General features: G+C 33.6%; 1 protein-coding gene and 1 long non-coding RNA gene across 2 annotated transcripts in view; one reads left to right on the top strand and one right to left on the bottom strand.

Moving 5' to 3' along the window:
* The window catches only part of LOC126886279 (inter-alpha-trypsin inhibitor heavy chain H4-like), a 111822-nt gene that overhangs the window by 13332 nt on the left and 78267 nt on the right, over positions 1-20223 (bottom strand). Inside the window, exons 13-14 of the mRNA XM_050653150.1 lie at positions 19639-19704; positions 11709-11807 (exon numbers count right to left, since the gene is read on the bottom strand). Coding sequence (XP_050509107.1) covers positions 11709-11807; positions 19639-19704 — 165 coding nt within the window. The remainder of the gene's footprint in view (positions 1-11708; positions 11808-19638; positions 19705-20223) is intronic.
* LOC126886684 (uncharacterized) lies at positions 8948-10345 on the top strand. Its single transcript, XR_007698752.1, has 2 exons — positions 8948-9010; positions 9506-10345. It is a non-coding gene; the product is annotated as an uncharacterized LOC126886684 (long non-coding RNA).

Raw genomic sequence — 20223 nt, 5'->3', positions numbered from 1 at the left:
ATCTCCCCAGGATTGGAAACCGGAGGATACCTACCTGGCTCTCCCATCGTCAACCTCTCAAGGAGTTTGGAGAAGCCTCCGTCCCTACTTTTGTAGAAGCGACAGGTTTTTATTATAAAACATACATTTTCAATTCTTTTAAATAACTGCTTGCAATATTAATATTTTTTCCAATAAATTAGAAATAACCTTAATAATCATATAAACTCATTTTTTCTAAAATCACCATTTGTAATATTCAATCATTTTTTTCAACAAGTTTTATCGTTCACTGTTCGTACCATTCATTTAAAATAGTCCGGGAATTATAAACTATATGTTAAGGTGTTGTATACAATATCTACGGTTTTAATTCCTATTTAATAACCTTTATTTCAGTTAACAGGTATGGTACTCAGGGTTATCACTTAGGTCAGATACGAGATTGTCAACCAATACTGTAACCAATATCCATAATACATTTTTGTTTAAGTAAATAACTTGTGATTCCCAATAACTGTCTTGATCTAACTAATTAAGTTCTTTGTTTTAATTTTTATTGCGATCTCATTGTCGACAGGAGCGTACTTTTCTAGTACAACAGGTACTGATTAGCTAGTTTGTATAAAATTGTATATAGGGGTTATAGGTTTTTTTTCATTAAATTTGTTGGTTGTACATACTTATATGTTTTATTATCCTACCATTTTAAATAGTATTAGTTAGGTACAGCAATATAGGTCACGTGGAGAAGAATTTATAAAATCCTTCCCTGGCGCTCAACACTACTTCTGAATATCTTCTGGGTCAGTAGTTCTTTTTTTTACATTTCTTTCCTTATTTTACTTTAGTTTCTTAACACTCTAGTACTTCATTAGGTACCGTCTTATTTCGGGCGTGCAAATACGGCCTGATCCTCTCCTGAGTCCACTTGATACAGTCTCTTAAATATCCAGCTAGCCTATTTCTGTAGAACTTAGTCATTTATTAAGCTACCCCAATCAAACAGAAAAAAATCATACGTTACAATTGACGCTCGCCAACGTGGAGCCCGATTTTCAGTAAGACAGTACCTTTCTTTATTTTGTTGCTTATTGTAAATTTTTCTAGTAAGTATCTTTCTGGTTCATAGTTGTATATTTTGTAATTATATAGAGATACATTTTTGATTCCTTTTGTACGTTATTTGTAAAATACACTAGTGCACTTGTATTGCTGTATTGGTACTATTTTAATTTATTTAAAATAATAATTGTAAATCGTGAGTAGGATAATATTTGAACAGGTATATTGGTTGACATTTCGGTCTGGTCGGTTTGGTGATACCTGGATATTTATTTTGAAAAATTTTGAATGATTTGTTTTTTTTTTGATATCTAGGTACATTACTATTCCTGATTTAGGTGCAGCCACAATATACTACAGTTAGCTAAATTTTTGCTTACCATACCTATATATAATTTATAAAGTTTCATTTTTTTTTATATACATTTTCGTTTAAACAATTACTTAAATTATTTTAAATATCTACCCCAAATATATATCTCGGTTATATTTGGTTTGTCGGTTAATTGGGTCGTTAGTTTGTTGGGGTGGGTTCGGTTTGTCGTTGTTGGGTTGGGCTTATTGTTACTAAATTTTTCCTACCACCATGTGTACCTTTCAGCCAGAGCATTTATTAGTTAAGGAGGTAGATTATGAGTTGAGGATAAGAGAAATAGAGGTTGAAGAATCCGCTAAATGTGATAAAAAACGCAGTCTATTGCGTGGTGCTCTTAAACAAGAGCAAGGAAATAGGAGTTTCCGGCAAATTTCAGCTGCATCTATTCCTTTCCTGGAACAACAACAGGGAATAAATGAGACAATTGAGGATCTTACTCAAAAGATATCCAATTTTAGAGGGACTGTCCATGATAGCATGTATTCTAGATACATTTCACGTCTTGCTCATATCTCTGGTCGTGTCCACTTATTATGTTGCTCAGATGAGGAGCAACAACTTTACAAACGCTCTATGTCCATTAGGATTCTCAGTCTAGAAGGTGAACTCGATTCTCGAGTAAATCCTCTAGCCACGTCCACTCCTGTTTCTTCGGTTCAAGCCTCTAATTCCTTGTTACATCCCAAGCCTGTGCAGGTACATAAGTGGGGAGTTTCGTTTTCTGGTGAAGGTCATTATGACCAAGTAATTTCATTTTTAGATAGGGTAGAATGTCTTCGTGTTTCGAGAGGTGTGAGTGAGGAAGATCTTTTTTCGGCTTCTGCCGAACTATTTACAGGCCATGCTTTTACGTGGTTTATGAACAACCGTGGTAGCTTTACCACTTGGACTAGTTTGGCTCAGAAACTAAAATCCGATTTTCTGCCTTATTCTTTCCAAACTGATCTCTTAGACGAGATCAAGAACCGCAAGCAGAAACCTGGAGAATCAGTGACTATGTTTATTAACACTATGTTGGGTATGTGTAGTCGTTTAGATACTCCTTTAACAGATAATGCAAAAATTAAGATAATTTTAAAATGTTTGCTACCTTTTTACCATGCCCAATTGGCACTGGTTGATATAGCCACTATCGAAGACCTGACAGATAAGTGTAAACGGTTAGAGGAAACTCTATCCTGGTCTTTTCATCCCCCTACAACATCTAATTCTGGTGCTGGATTTAACTCTCACTCCTCGAGAAATCGTTCTTGGCAATCTAGACCCCATACACCGAATGTGTCTGTGACTACTTATTCTTTGTCTTGCTGGAATTGTCAGGGTGTTGGTCACGCATTTCGTGATTGTACCAGACCCCAAACACGGATTTTCTGCCACGGTTGTGGTAGAGAAAATACGCTTAAACGTAACTGTTTTAAGTGTTCGGGAAACGAGCATGCAGAGGCTCGTACCCTGAGCGTTCCTCAAACAGCAGCCCCATCAGGGAATATGACCGCAGCTGTAGACGAAGCTTCAGGTCCAATACCCGCCAGCAGTTCGAACACCTCTCAGGAAGGAAGAAACACTTCCAACCGGAGACCAGCACGCAAACCGAAATCAGGGAAAAAGTAATTGTTGGTAACACTTTAGTTGACTCGTACGGTTCGCTTGATCGTAGATTATTCCCTCCAGTCTTAAACTTGAATTTTAGTAATAAGCATAATCAAGACGAGGAAACAGTTCCAAATTCTATACCAGGTTGTACGTTTGTAAATAATAATAATATGTCTATGTTAATACCAGATAATTTTGAAAATAAATCAGATATTTTGGATTTTGATATAAATTCGTTATTAGTTAGGAAACATAATGATAACCGACCTTATCTTGAAATTGAAATTTTAGGACAATCTTGTTTAGCTCTATTAGATAGTGGCTCTAACATTTCTTTAATAGGTTCGTATTCGCTGAAATTGTTAGAAAACACTGATATTAATGTTATGCCTATTTCTTCTCTGCAAGTCTCTACCGCGGATGGTGCAATCCAGTCAATTACAGGTAAATTTGACACAGAAATTGTAGTTGCCAATATTCGGAAAATGATTACATTTTATGTTATCCCTTCAGTTAAAAATTCTATAATTCTTGGCATGGATTTCTTAAATGCATTTAATAGTACATTAAACTGTACAGATTTTTCGTTGTTTACATCTTCCTTTAATGTCGCAACTGTAAGTGCCATTCGTGAGTTCTCTAGTTTGTCTAGCTTAGAACAAAACCAGTTAGAGAATATTATCTCTAAATTTTCTTCTCTCTCTTCCAAAGATAAATTAGGCCGTACACATTTAATATCTCATACTATCGAAGTGAACACTTCAACTCCGTTTAGACAATATCAATATCCCATACCTCAGGCATGGCAAGCAGATTTAGGTAAAGAAATTGATTCGATGCTCTCTCTAAACATTATCGAACGTTCAAATTCTTCATATTGTTCGCCGTTATGGATGACGAAGAAGAAGGATGGATCATTCCGAGTATGCTTTGATGGTCGCAAACTTAATAGTATCACTACTAATCGAGATGCTTATCCCATCCCTCGGATAGATATAATTCTGAGCAAACTTCAGAATGCCAAATATATCTCTTCGATCGATTTATCCAAAGCCTTCTTACAAATTCCGTTAAGCGAAGAGAGTAAGAAGTATACTGCTTTCGCTGTCAGTGGTAAAGGGTTATTTCAATTTGTCACAATGCCTTTCGGTCTAGTTTCAGCTCCACAAACAATGTGTCGTCTAATGGACTTGGTTATTGGTCCACAACTTGAACCATTTGTATTTTATTACTTAGATGACATCATAGTTGTTACTCCTGATTTTTCGTCACATATTGAAATATTGGAGAAATTATTTTCACGCCTTAAAGAGGCTAATCTCACTGTTAATTTAGAGAAATGTAATTTTTGTCGTCCTAATTTGAAATTTCTAGGATATGTTGTTGATCATCAAGGTTTGAGAACAGACCCTGATAAAGTAACCGCTATTAAGGACTTCCCCATTCCTAAAACTACTACACAATTACGTAGGATCTTGGGCATGTGTGGTTACTATCGTCGATTTGTGCCTTCTTATTCTACTTTATTATCACCCCTTACTGACCTCCTTAAGAATAGGAAAAAGGGCCAGACTATCACCTGGACTCCTGAAGCCGACGATGCTTTTCATCGTATTAAAGAAGCTCTTACTAGTGCTCTGGTCATGACTTCACCTGATTTCAGTGAACATTTCTACCTCATGACTGACTGTTCAAATACCGCCTCAGGTGGTGTACTCTTTCAGATGAAAGATGGTTCTGAACACCCCATAGCATATACTAGTAAGAAGCTCAATAAAGCTCAAAAAAATTATTCCACTACAGAGCGTGAACTCCTTGCTATTATTCATGGCTTGGAGGCTTTTCGGTACTATTTAGAAGGTCGTAAGTGTACCCTTATTACTGATCATAGCTCGTTATTGTGGATGCATTCTATGCGTAACCCATCCCAACGTTTGTCTCGATGGATTTGTAAGTTGTCAGCCTTTGATTATAATATCGTCCATCGTAAGGCAAATGGTGTTGTAGTAGCTGATGCTTTGTCTCGAACGTTTGATGTCAATCTTCTTGACTTATCCACTTTAGTTCCGGATGCATGGTATCAGAAAATGGTGGAAAAGGTTACCCAAGAACCTGATCAGTATCCTGATTTTAAAGTGGAAAATAATATCCTTTATAAGCATGTTGTTAGTTCAGTAGAAGCTTTGTCTAATATGTCTGATTGGAAAATTGTCGTCCCAACAGCAAACAGGGATGAAATTCTTCATACTTTTCATGATAATGTGACATCTGGTCATTTCGGTTCCTATAAAACATTTAGTAGGATAGCAGAATTATATTATTGGCCTGGCATGCGCAACTATATTAAGAAATATATATCTAGATGTAGAGTTTGTGCTACTTGCAAGCCAAGTACTATGCCACAAGCTGGATTAATGGGTACTTTTAGGAACATTGACTTCCCATGGCAGATGATATCCATGGATCTGATTGGACCATATCCTCGTAGTTACAATGGCTATACCTATTGTTTAGTAGTTGTGGACTACTTTACTAAATTTCCACTAGTTTTTCCTCTTCGGAATGCTACTGTCCCTGCCATTGTGAAATATTTGGAGGAACAAGTCTTTTTGTTGTTTGGTGTTCCCCAAATTGTGTCTTGTGACAATGGTCCTCAATTTGTGTCTAAGGCCTTTAAGGATCTTCTAACCAAGTACAAAGTTCAGAAGATCTTTTATAATGCTGCATACCATCCGCAAGCTAATCATAGTGAGCGAGTGAACCGCAGTATTGTAACAGCCCTTAGATCGTACACCTATCCAGATCACAGAGTTTGGGACCAGTATATCCACTCCATAGCTCAAGCCATAAGAACTTCGGTCCATGAAGTTACTCAATGTTCTCCAGCTTATCTGAATTTTGGTAGAAATATTGCTTTGTCTGGTGATTATTTTGGTTTAATTTCAGACAATTCCACAAATCTCCCTCAGATCTCTGAGAAACTTCATCGTTTAGATGATGTTCAGACTTTGCCCCCAATATTTGCAGACATCAGGAAGAAGTTGAAATCTTCTTACCTTAAGTCACAGAGTCAATACAATTTGAGGAAAAGAGATTTGCGATTCTTTGTTGGTGATCGGGTATTAAAACGTAATTTTGTTAAGTCAAGTAAAGGTGATGCTATTTCTGCCAAATTTTGTCAGAAATATGTCCCATGTGTTGTCAGTAAAGTAATCTCTCCTTTAATATATGAATTAAAAGATAGTTCCTCCAACAGGAAACTTGGTCGATTTCACATAAAGGACTTACTACCAGATAATACTGTCAACGACTTAGAATCTTCGTCATCAGAAGAAGAAGATTAACTTAACAGTTTGATCAAGTTAATTCCTCTTTCTAAATTTCAGAAATACTCGATTGTTCAATGAATAGGTTAATGCTTGGATTTTGATTTTAGTCACCAGATAGGGACTCTATGTTTTATCTATTATAGTAATCTTTCTAGCTTTCCATATTCTATGTATCTGAGATTTTATTAGTTTATTATTGAGATTTAGCTTAATTTGGCTTATTATTGAACTGGTATGGAACTGTTAACACCTTGTATGTGATTATGCTTATATATGTCATCACTTATAGATTAGTGTATCTACATAATAGGTTTGGATTAGGATTATCTCGTTTTGTATTTGATTTTGTAGTTTCTACTGGAAAGTTATTTCAGTGCTTAGCATGATTCCTTGGTACATTAGCTTATTTTTGTCTAAAGAAGTCATTGTGATATTTGTTTGGGTAAATGCAATTTTAGTATACAGTGTGATTCCAAAGTTATACTTCATGTGTCCAAATTTTGATAAAGTTAATTGAGATTAAATTTATGATAAAGACTATGAAACCATTTCATTATTTATTGTAGTGAACATTTCTTAGGAAAGTGGTTTGCCTAGCTTGGCTATGCAAATACGTGGGTTCGAGACTTGTTGCTTATCGACTGTGCACCTGATAGGAAGCAGATTTCATTGCTCACAGTTGCCTAGTTCCAAGCCATACCTCAATTAGTTCAGATGCTGAATCTTTATGATAGAATGTTTAGTCATCATTTTAATCATGCACTAGGCATTCTTATTCGATTTTCAGTTTACATTCATTCTGAAGAAACTTAGTCTTAACTTGTATGTTTATCTATCCTTCTTAAGTTTTACTATCTTATTATTCTGATAATGATGGTAACTTCTTTGCTATATTGAAATATTGTAGCTTTTGTATTCACCAAGGGATTATTTTGTTCAAGCATCATCTTTCCGAGGAACTAAAATTTTTTTTTGTTCATATGTACCTTAGGGTCAGGATCAATATCCTGTTCTCTGTGAGTAACTAGGGAACATTTCTTAATCTGCAGTTTCTTTAGAAATTGATTTACTTGTTCTCTAGTATTTCCATAATTGGATTTATTTATAAGAGTTATTAATATGTGACTTCTTGAATTCTTTCATGAGAGATGACTTCGAAATATTGGTTAGCTTCTTCTGGCCATTCTTATCAATCTGTTGTAGCTATAGCTATAGTTAGAGAATCCCAGAGTAAGCTAACTTCTGTTAGGTCAACTATTCGATTAGGTACCTTTAGGAAGATCTTCCATGGCATCTGATACAATTCGGATGATCAGTTGAATTAGGTTCATGGTACCCAATATGTAATCATTATTAGCACATTTAGTGCTAGGTTGTAGCGTTGCTCAATTAAATCTGCCTGGTTGTTCCACTTTGGATATGCTTCAATATAAATCTGTTGTCCACTGTCGGATCAATTTAGGATAAAAGGCTTGCTACAATACTTTCTTTTCTTACCAATAACTCTTATATTTATTTTCATATATACTATGATCTATGTTGGCTTATTGCGAAATGGCTACGAAATCTACTAATTGTTCACTTTGGATATGCTCTATTTAAATCTGTTGTCCATCGATAGAACAATTTTGTATTACTCGTCCCATTCGACATTTTTTTTGAGATTAGGATTTATCTGAATTATGTACTTTAGAAACGGGTTATAATAACTCTTAGGTATGTATGTATGTTGATATGGCATGTGATGTATTCGCCATTTAAGCAACCCATTTACACGACTCATAATTTGCGGTTAGGTATAATCGATCGAGTCAGCTGTAAGTGTGAGTAAGTTAGTCGTTGTATAGGTTATATTGAGTTGTATTCGAATATTGTTGTTATGGTGTTCTTGTTGACTATAATTTGGGGTTTTATTTAAATCTACTAAATCAACTTGAACACAATTTGGTCTTTAGGGTATATATCACAAAGGACTGGTACTATGAGTTTGGACGGTGTCCAACGATAGGTTAGTTTATAGTAGTGTAGTATTCGTAGGTTCTTATTATATTTTAGATATTTGTTTGTTCACGCCTGTGTTGGATCCCACAGCGTGTGATTTTTCTCTGTGGATACTTGAGTTGAGTATCTATATGGGTATATAAATATATATGTGTATATATATATATATGTATAATAAAAAAAAATTGCTCATAAGATCAATTTTTTTTTCTTACAAGTAATGGGGGAATGTAACGTTGAGTGATACTCATCGTCACTTTATAATATGCATTTCAAAATATTTATTGGGAAAAGCAACTCCCAATAAGTATGCAACCAAATATACTTCAGCGTGTAGTAGGTATTGCCTAGATTTTAATAAGTATTTGGACAAAGTTGGTGACTTTTAGGGGAATTCGTAATCTAGAAGTTGGTCCGTGTGTCGATACGGCTTCCGGCTGACGTGTTTGTCATTGCTTCAGGGAGAGCAGGCCAGCACTTAATTTTCAACTCTTGTACAGAAGACATCTGATCTCCCGATCTCCGGTGGCCATTGCCAGAATTTACCTTTTAGTTGAAAAAGTTATAAGATTAATTTACGTTGGAGGAAGTTTTTATTTTGTTTTGGGTTTTGTGAAGAGTTGAGGAGAAGAGTTTTTGTTTCCAATACTTTTTTGAAGAGCAATGGGTATGTATTAGATAAATGTCTCGTAGCTATGGTTTTTCCTTGGAAAAAAAAATAGCCCTTTATTCACTGTCAATATCTTACATATATTATCTTTATATGAATTATTACTCTTCAATCATCATATTTGCAATACTTCAATACCATCGCACTTATATTTCTACAAAAAAAAAAAATCTTTCATTATATTTCCGGTTCAAAATAAGTTTGGAATCAATGATCATTTTCCTTTTCTCCTTTATATAACTCCATATAGTAATCTTTGATTACAAGATCCACATTTACTTGTCCAAATACTTTCTTATATTCGTTTAAAAAGCTGTTTCCATTCAAGGATAATCAAGGTCAATGAACTTCAAGCATGGACATCAAACTTCATTTTTTACTTAGATTTTTTCTCTGTCAAGTTCTGATAAGGTGATACACCTTTTTGTCGAGGCCCTGTTTCTTGTATACTCAAGGACAATCAGCTGATCAAGGTTTTTTTTATTATTTTAGCCACTGGAGAAAAAGGAAATTAAGTCACCATTTTTGTTTTTGTTGGATATGGAATAAGCAATCAGTTTGGGGTTTCTTTTGGTGTGGATTGGGATTTTATGTTTTTTTGGAATCAACATTGATTTTTACCGGTACTAGTAAGTACCTCCTCATCGGACCATCCGTATTGTGGTTGAGTATCTCCCCAGGATTGGAAACCGGAGGATACCTACCTGGCTCTCCCATCGTCAACCTCTCAAGGAGTTTGGAGAAGCCTCCGTCCCTACTTTTGTAGAAGCGACAGGTTTTTATTATAAAACATACATTTTCAATTCTTTTAAATAACTGCTTGCAATATTAATATTTTTTCCAATAAATTAGAAATAACCTTAATAATCATATAAACTCATTTTTTCTAAAATCACCATTTGTAATATTCAATCATTTTTTTTCAACAAGTTTTATCGTTCACTGTTCGTACCATTCATTTAAAATAGTCCGGGAATTATAAACTATATGTTAAGGTGTTGTATACAATATCTACGGTTTTAATTCCTATTTAATAACCTTTATTTCAGTTAACAGGTATGGTACTCAGGGTTATCACTTAGGTCAGATACGAGATTGTCAACCAATACTGTAACCAATATCCATAATACATTTTTGTTTAAGTAAATAACTTGTGATTCCCAATAACTGTCTTGATCTAACTAATTAAGTTCTTTGTTTTAATTTTTATTGCGATCTCATTGTCGACAGGAGCGTACTTTTCTAGTACAACAGGTACTGATTAGCTAGTTTGTATAAAATTGTATATAGGGGTTATAGGTTTTTTTTCATTAAATTTGTTGGTTGTACATACTTATATGTTTTATTATCCTACCATTTTAAATAGTATTAGTTAGGTACAGCAATATAGGTCACGTGGAGAAGAATTTATAAAATCCTTCCCTGGCGCTCAACACTACTTCTGAATATCTTCTGGGTCAGTAGTTCTTTTTTTTACATTTCTTTCCTTATTTTACTTTAGTTTCTTAACACTCTAGTACTTCATTAGGTACCGTCTTATTTCGGGCGTGCAAATACGGCCTGATCCTCTCCTGAGTCCACTTGATACAGTCTCTTAAATATCCAGCTAGCCTATTTCTGTAGAACTTAGTCATTTATTAAGCTACCCCAATCAAACAGAAAAAAATCATACGTTACAACACAACTTCTGGTAAACCGATTCTTCAGGTTCAAGAGTTCGATCTTATACATCAAAAAAAGAACCTATATACCAAATTTGGTTGAAATCGGAAATATCGTTCAAAAGGTATCGTGCTATTAGTCACATATGTATAGTTGCCATTTTGAATGCCCGCCTTTTTTGTAAAAGGCCAAATCTTAGATGGCCTTATATTTAAATTTGAACCTTTGTATGTGTAATAGATGTGGTCCAAACTATATGCTTCTACCATTAAATGCACAATAATTCTTATAATATTTGCACGAATCTGCCGCACATAGGTACATGTGAAGATAAGTTATGCATTTATTACATGGTAATTAACATAACTTAAAAGTTCAAAATATTTCCTAAAAACTATTTTTACGATTTGTTCAATGCCGGTATTACCTTTTTAAAAAATTAATACATACAGGGTGAAAGAGTTGAAAAATAACAACACATTTTTACATAAAAAATCGGGAAAAACACAACTTATAGTAAGCTGATTCTTCCGGTTCAAGAGCTCGATCTTATACATCGAAAAAACGAACCTATATACCAAATTTGGTTGAAATCGGACTTTTCGTTTAAAAGTTATCGTGCTATTAGTCACATATGTATCGTCGCTAATTTGATTGCCCGCCATTTTTGTAAGAGGTAAAATCTGAGATGGCCTCATATCCAATTTGGAACCTTTATTTGTGTATTACATGTGGTCCAAATTATATGCTTCCATCATTAAATGCACAATTCTTATAAATATTTGAACGAATCTGCCACACTAGATAGCATTCAAATACAAATATTGATAAATCGGGATATCTGTTATTATAGGCTATTTAGAGGTAAATTTATCATATTGAGTTGTCTTCTGTCTTTTAAATCTTAGCTCTTGGTATATAAAAAAAAGTTTACTGCAAGTTAACTTAGCGATCAGAGGATCTTAAAGAAAATAATCAAGGAATAAGAAAGTAAGTAAAACGAAAAATCTATATAAAAACATTATAATCTTACCTGATGGTAGGGATAGAGTTTTCTTTTCACTTAGGGCAGCCGACAACCACTTTAACGAATCTTCTACTGTTGTGTTTTTAGGGAGTGGCTTAACTGTTGCTGTTTACAAATATATTACAATCAATCATTATTCTACATAGCCCGATCAGGGAACACACAATTTTACGAAAACCTCCAAAAAAATAAAGGAAGGATGAAAATTTGGGAATAGGTAGTTGAAATTGTCTATTATTAAATAAGAAAAAGTTTACAATTCTACATCCCCTCCATTTTACAAAAATTGGGAAATACGGGGTGAAAATATTTTCTCGGGGTTGAAAAAAGATACGTTCAAAATAAGTCCGAAATTGTATAAAATGACTAATTCTAAGTAACTTTTGTTCCATAGAGTTTTTTCACTAAGTTAATACTTTTTGAGTTATTTGCGAGTGAATATGTTTATTTTTAACAAAAAAAAAAACATGTTTTTGGATCGTTTTCCGGAGATAACTCAAAAAGTAAGTATTTTATTGAAAAAAATATTCTTAGCAAGAATATAGCTTATAAAAAACTGAAAAAAAATGGTATATGCATGAAGTCTGTAGGCCCAGTAGAAGCAGAGTTGTAGCTAATGAAAAGTAGGTTCTTCTTCGTCAAATTCCAAATCGAATCTTTCAATTTGAAATAACCCAAAAACGGAGCCCTTTTCGGGGAAAATGCATTACAACTTTTTTAAAGTTTAAAAAAGGTTTATTTTTGTTTAAAAAAAAAACTTCTAACATTAAAAGTAAGTTATTATCAAAATATTGCTGGTTTTTTTATTTTTTGCCAAAAAAATCGCGAAAATCACACCCTAATTAGCTTCCCAAATAAAATTAATCATTAGCGCTTCACAAGTTTATTTACTTATGTATTGTTTATACAGAGAGAGTCTGTAAAGTGGAATAAATTCAATATCTCAAATACTAATTGTTTTTTTGGAAAATGCTCAGACCCGTCGATTAGTATTTCAAATTGTCCTTTTTGACATTCAATAATAATGTATACAGGGTGTCCCAATTTGGAGATATGACGTCATCGTCGATTTTCTTAAATGGCAACACTGTCATTTTGATAGCTAATTTGATAGGGTTTGTAAAGTTATACATAACTGCAAAATATCAAATTTTTATTCTCTACCATTTACAAGATAATAGAAAATAACAAAGTTATATCTGTAATTTGGAATATATTCAATAATTAAAATACTAACTGTTTTTTTGAAAAATGCTCAGACCCGTCGATTAGTATATCAAATTGTCCTTTTTGACATATAATAATAATGTATACAGGGTGTCCCAATTTAGAGATATGACGTCATCGTTGATTTTCTTAAATGGCAACACTGTCATTTTGATAGCTATTTTGATAGGGTGTGTAAAGTTATACACAACTGCAAAATTTTAAATTTGTATTCTCTACCATTTAGATGATAATAAAAAATAACAAAGTTATGAAAAAGAAGTAATCAACTAATAATTGAATTTAATTATTTCAATAAATTAAGCAAAAACTCATAATGTTGCCCACAATTATTGTCAAATTGTCAATGGGCAACGTTATGAGCATTTGCTTAATTGAAATAAATAAATTCAATTATTATTTGATTACTTCTTTTTCTTCATAACTTTGTTATTTTTTATTATCTTGTAAATGGTAGGGAATAAAATTTTGAAATTTTTCAGATGTGTATAACTTTACACACGCTATCAAAATAGCTATCAAAATGATAGTGTTGCCATTTAAGAAAATCAACGATGACGTCATATCTCTAAATTGGGACACCCTGTATACATTATTATTATATGTCAAAAATGACAATTTGATATACTAATCGACGGGTCTGAGCATTTTTCAAAAAAACAGTTAGTATTTTAATTATTGAATATATTCCAAATTACAGATATAACTTTGTTATTTTCTATTATCTTGTAAATGGTAGAGAATAAAAATTTGATATTTTGCAGTTATGTATAACTTTACAAACCCTATCAAATTAGCTATTAAAATGACAGTTGCCATTTAAGAAAATCGACGATGACGTCATATCTCTAAATTGGGACACCCTGTATACATTTTTATTGAATGTCAAAAAGGACAATTTGAAATACTAATCGACGGGTCTGAGCATTTTCCAAAAAAACAATTAGTATTTGAGATATTGAATTTATTCCACTTTACAGACTCTCTCTGTATTATCTATAAGTTTCATTGGTTCACAGTGCTCATTTTTGAAAAAATTGGGTTTAAAATAAAATATTTTTTTTATTTTGGAAAAAATGGAACCTTTTATGGAATTAACTTAAAAATTATTAGTAATAGCAAAAATCTCAAAGAGTAATAAAATGTTCGTTTTGCTTTTCTGAATATTTTTGATTTTTTGTTTTCTTGTTAGACAAAAATTGGTTATGCTATGGCTGGTCAAAATTTTCCTAAACTCGTGATTAGTTACTCGTTCAAGCCATTTTAACTACAGCTCTTTCAAAAATAAGCACTTTGAACCGATAAAACTTACAGATCATATAAATAATACATAAGCAAAGTAACTTGTCAAGTGGTAATGATAAAATTTATTTGTGATGCTAATCAGGGGGTGATTTTCGCGATTTTTTTTAACAAAAAATAAAAGGGACCAACAATATTTTAAGCGTAACTCACTTAGGTACTTTTAATGTTAGAAGTTTTTTTAAAAAACAAAAATAAACCTTTTTTTAAACACTTTAAAAAAGTTGAAATGAATTTTCCCCGAAAAGTGCTCCGTTTTTGGGATATTTCATATTGAAATATTCGATTTGGAATTTGACGAAGAAGAACCTACTTTTCATTAGCTGCGACTCTGCTTCTACTGGGTCTACAGCTCACATGCATACACTATTTTTTTTTAAATTTTTATAAGCTAAGAATATTTTTTTCAATACAATACTTACTTTTTGAGTCTCAGAAAAACCGTCCAAAAACATGTTTTTTTCTGGTAAAAATGAACACTTGCAAATAACTCGAAAAGTATTGACTTAGGGAAAAAACTCTATAGAACAAAAGTTGCTTAGAATTAGTCATTTTATCCTATTTATTTTGAATGTATATTTTTCACCTTCGAGAGGGGGTATTCCCCTCCATTTTTGAAAAATGGAGGGGATGTGGAATTGTAAACTTTTTCTTATATAATAATAGACAATTTCAACTACCTATTCCCAAATTTTTATCCTACCTTTATTTTTTTGGGGGTCAGATTGTTCTTTGATCGGGCTAACAATATAAAGTCCCCAGTACACCGTCCTTTTTGGAAGATGATTACCAAAGTCTTAATGATAACTGCTTCGTTTGAGCGAGTTTACCACTTTCTGAAAATTTTCAGAGTGCAGGTCAGACGCGTTTCTGCATGCACAACACCTAAACTTTCAGCTCTAGCTCGGTTATGTTTTGTTATTGCAACACAAATAAATTATTTTTGTAGGACAAAAACGAGGAAGCGATCGTCGAGTCAGACACTCTAGCGCGTACAGTTTTGTTATTACAAAACTCTTAATTTTCAATTGAAAGTACTCATAATTAATTACAACAGATTGTTGATCTCTTGTCCGACAAATTAACAGCTTTCTTTCTTTAGTCAGACAATTTTTGAATTTGGTACCAAAGCGTGCAACAAAACATATGCCATAATGCCATAATTAACATGTTTACATTGTCAGACTAAAGCAACGAGGCTGTAAATTTGTCGGACAAGAAATCGACAACCGTTTGTAGTTACTTAAAAGTACTTTCAACTGACAATTAAGAGTTTTAAATGAATGTCGACTCGATTCAAGTTCTCTGTTTAACCCAGATATGACAATATTAAAAGGCACCGCTAGGAAAATATTCCAATATGCGGTTCAGAGAACCTGTATAAAACGAGTCTTTGTAATCTAATACAGAGTATGGCATTAGTAAAATTAGAAAATCTACTGTTTCGTTTTGATTTAAATCTGTCTCCTGCCATCCCCCGATAGTACTATTTCTAGGTCTACCTGTTGTCAAGGAGGCTATGCAAGAAGACAAATTTACATCAAAACGTCCGTAGTTCTCGGTACAAGAATAAAACTATTTATACCGTAATATGGTTAGAACGCCCTCTAACGGGGAATAAGTGAAATGAATGTCGACTCAATTTAAGTTCTCTGTTTAACCCAGATATGACAATATCAAAAGGCACCACTAGGAAAATATTCCAATATGCGGTTCAGAACACCTGTATGAAACTAGTCTTTGTACTCTAATACAGAGTATGGAATTAGTATAATTAAAAAAACCTACGGTTTCGTTTTGATTTAATTTTGTCTCTTACCATCCCAAGATAGTACTATTTCTAGGTCTACCTGTTGTCAAGGAGGCTCTGCAGAAGACAAATTTACGCCAAAAAGTCCGTAGTTCTCGGTACAAAAATAAAACTATTTATACCGTAATATGGTTAGAACGCCCTCTAACGGGGAATAAGTGAAATGAATGTCGACTCGATTCAAGTTCTCTGTTTAACCAAGATATGACAATATCAAAAGGCACCGCTAGGAAAATATTCCAATATGCTTCTCTGCAGAAGACAAATTTACACCAAAACGTCCGTAGTTCTCGGTACAAAAATAAAACTATTTATACCGTAGTATGGTTAGAACGCCCTCTAACGGGGACTAAGTGAAATGAATGTCGACTCGATTGAAGTTCTCTGTTTAACCAAGATATGACAATATCAAAAGGCACCGCTAGGAAAATATTCCAATATGCGGTTCAGAAAACCTGTATAAAACGAGTCTTTGTAATCTAATACAGAGTATGGCATTAGTAAAATTAGAAAATCTACGGTTTCGTTTTGATTTAAATCTGTCTCCTACCATCCCCCGATAGTACTATTTCTAGGTCTACCTGTTGTCAAGGAGGCTCTGCAGAAGACAAATTTACACCGAAACGTCCGTAGTTCTCGGTACAAAAATAAAACTATTTATACCGTAGTATGGTTAGAACGCCCTCTAACGGGGAATAAGTGAAATGAATGTCGACTCGATTCAAGTTCTCTGTTGTATGTAATTAAGAGTTTTGTGTTTTGTAATAACAAAACTGTACCGCGTTAGAATAACACCCTCTGGGTGTCGAACTCGACGATCGCTTCCTCTTTTTTGTCCGACAAAACTAATTTATTTTATTTTAACTTATGATGTTTTGATCAAAATTAAAAATTATAGTTTTGCAATCACAAAACATAAGCGCGCTAGAGCTACAGGTAAAGTGGTACGCTCAAACCAAGCAGTTAAAACATTTAAAACTCTTGTAATCGTTTTTTCAAAAAAGTACGGTGCACTGGTTACTAATTCAACAGGTCCAAATATACCCAAATACAGTGGAACCTCGATTATCCGTCAGGGCACCGGACCAAGGGTATGACGGATAATCGAAAAGACGGTTAACAGAACATTAAAAAAAAATAAAAATTCATAGTATAGCTCTCAAATTTACGACGTTTTACCCAGCCATCCAACGATTCCATTTGCGAAGCATACTTTTCAATTCCTGCAGCATTTTTCTTTAAATCATTGATTGTTGTTCTCGGAACATCATACTTTTTGCTCAATGCGACAGCAGAAACACTTTTCTTCCTTTCTTTAGTTCTGCAACACTTTCTATCTTTTTTTCAATTCACAAAACAACATGTTTTCTTTTTGATGCTCCAGATGTTTGTAGACTCCATTTTTCAAAACTTAGTTGATCAAACGACTAAGTGACACAATAAATGTTCGAATTTGAATCAAACTGAATTGTGGTGACACACAGATATTGACTGTAATAATTATTATGCTGTGCGTTTTTTTTTTCGGCTTGCGATTCCAAAAATAGAACTCCAAAAGCAGGGTATCATTTATCATTAGTTACCTAGTTAAATTGAAATTTAATGCAGAGCCCTGAATAAGAACAAAAATTATTTACATACATAAAAAAATGCGGTGGTGGCATAACTGCACGTGTACATTTCAATGAATTTCGTTTGGCTTATCTCAATATTCAAGCAAAATGAATTGATGACTAAATTTTTACTTATGTACATAGTCAATATAACTTATGTATGGACCCTGACGGTTAACAGAGGTGACGGTTAATAGAGAGACGGATAATCGAGGTTCCACTGTATATATATTGCATTGTAAAGCAAGGTAGGTTGATGCAGCCGTCTTTCTAGTGTTAAATCCTTTTTAGAATCAAATGTTATGTACAACGCAATTATACGCAATTATTTAATCTAGTAGGGTATAGTTAGACCTAAACCCAGACATCCAAAGTGAAAGTTATCCCCCAACACCAAATTGTTCTATATGGTCCACATAATGTTCAGAAAAAGTCACACCATTTTGAGCGTCGGGTTTGGGGGAGAGGGGGGAGAAATCTGCAAATTCGTAGTTTTTTACGTTTTTCGTCAATAATTCTAAAACTAAGCGGTTTAGCATGAACAACCTTCTACACAAAATTGTTCTACATTAAATTTGAAATAAAAAAGGCCCTATGCATAACCGTTCTAAAATGAACGGTTCCAAAGTTACGGAGGTAGTAGTGTGTAATTGGTCCAAAAAAAAGGCCTAACCCAGACATCCAAAGTAAAAGTTTTCCTTCAACACCAAATTGTTCTATATGGTCCACATATTGTTCAGTAAAAAGTTACACCATTTTGAGCGACCGGTTTGGGGGGGGGGGGGAGATGGGGGAGAAGTCGATAAATTAGTAGTTTTTTTAAGTTTTTCGTCAATATTTCTAAAACCATGCTTTAGTGTAAGGAATGTTCTATAGAAAAATGTTCTACATGAAATTTAAAACAAAAAAGTTCTATATATAATTGTTATAAAATCAACGGTTCCAGAGTTACGGAGGGTGAAAAGTGGAGGTTTTCGATACTTTTTATATTTACGGATTTCCCCCCCTCTCCCCCCCCCCCCAAACCCGAAGCTCAAAATGGTGTGACTTTTTTCTGAACATTATGTGGACCATATAGAAAAATTTGGTGTTGGAGGATAACTTTCACTTTGGATGTCTGGGTTTTTGGTATAGTTACATCATAAATATTGCCCAAAAAATATAAAAAGTATCGAAAACCTCGACTTTCACCCTCCGTAACTCTGAAACTGTTGATTTTATAACAATAATGTATGGAATATTTTTTGCTTTAAATTTCATGTAGAACATTTTTGTATATAACATTGTTTACGCTAGAGCATAGTTTTAGAAATATTGACGAAAAACGTAAAAAAACTACTAATTTACCGGCTTCTCTCCCATCTCCCTCCCAAACCAAACGCTCAAAATGGTGTAACTTTTTACTGAACAATATGTGGACCATATAGAGCATTTTGGTGTTGGAGGAAAACTTTTACTTTGGATGTTTGGGTTAGGCCTTTTTTTGGACTAGTTATACTATACTACCTCCGTAACTTTGGAATCATTCATTTTAGAAAGATTATGCATAGCGCCTTTTTAATTTAAAATTTAATGTGGAACATTTTTGTATAGAAGGTTGTTCATGCTAAACCGCATAGTTTTAGAAATATGGGCGAAAAACTTAAAAAACTACGAATTTACCGATTTCTCCCCCCTCACCCCCCAAACCCGACGCTCAAAATGATGTGACTTTTTTCTGGACATTGTGTGGACCATATAGAACAATTTGGTGTTGAAGGATAACTTTCACTTTGAATGTCTGGGTTATGCCATCTTTTGGATCAACTATACTATACTAATCATATTAGTGTTCATTTTTAATTTTAAAATGCGTTTTTATGTTATTTTTAATAACATTGTGGTGCATTTCTGATAATGCCAATAATTAATTGACATTATCATTGCGTTTCAAAGAAAACAAAGCCGAAAAAATAACATAAAAATCCAAATATTATTAACTTACTTGCTTGTACTTTTGGCTTTCGTACTTTTTTATGTACAATCCGGGGTGCGGGCCTGTTGACTATCACTGTAAAAAATAAAAATAACTTATATCAACGTTACAAGTTTGCAAAGTGATCGGGTAGCTTACAGGCTACTTCCGAAACCAATGCCTGTCTCAATCTAGGATAAAAGGGAAGAAAGGTAATCGAGTTGAAAGATGAAGCCAAATACCTGGGAGTCATCATGGACAAAGGATTAACCTTTCAAAAACATGTAGAAGCCACAGTCCAGAAGGCCAACATGGTAAGAACAACATTAAGAGGACTCACAGGCAGGAAAAGTAAATTAAGATTAAAAACGAGGATAAGAAGTAAAAATAAAAATAGTAGATAGTTCGTATCTCGAAACACCAAGTGATGAAGAAACACGTAACCCAAGCGTAGGTCCAATACCACGATCATAATAAAGTCAACCTACAAAAAAATATATAAAAAAAGGCGCAAGCCACCAAACAAATATAAAAAACAAACAAAAAATACTTGAGCACCAAGCCATCGGACCGAGCCCAGTGGGGCTTGGTACAATGACTTGGGGCCCAAGCAAG

Source organism: Diabrotica virgifera, chromosome 6 (genome assembly GCF_917563875.1).
Source record: "Diabrotica virgifera virgifera chromosome 6, PGI_DIABVI_V3a".
Lineage (NCBI taxonomy): Eukaryota > Metazoa > Arthropoda > Insecta > Coleoptera > Chrysomelidae > Diabrotica > Diabrotica virgifera.
Note: the sequence above shows the minus strand (reverse complement) of the source record. Positions and strands in the feature narration are given on the sequence as shown.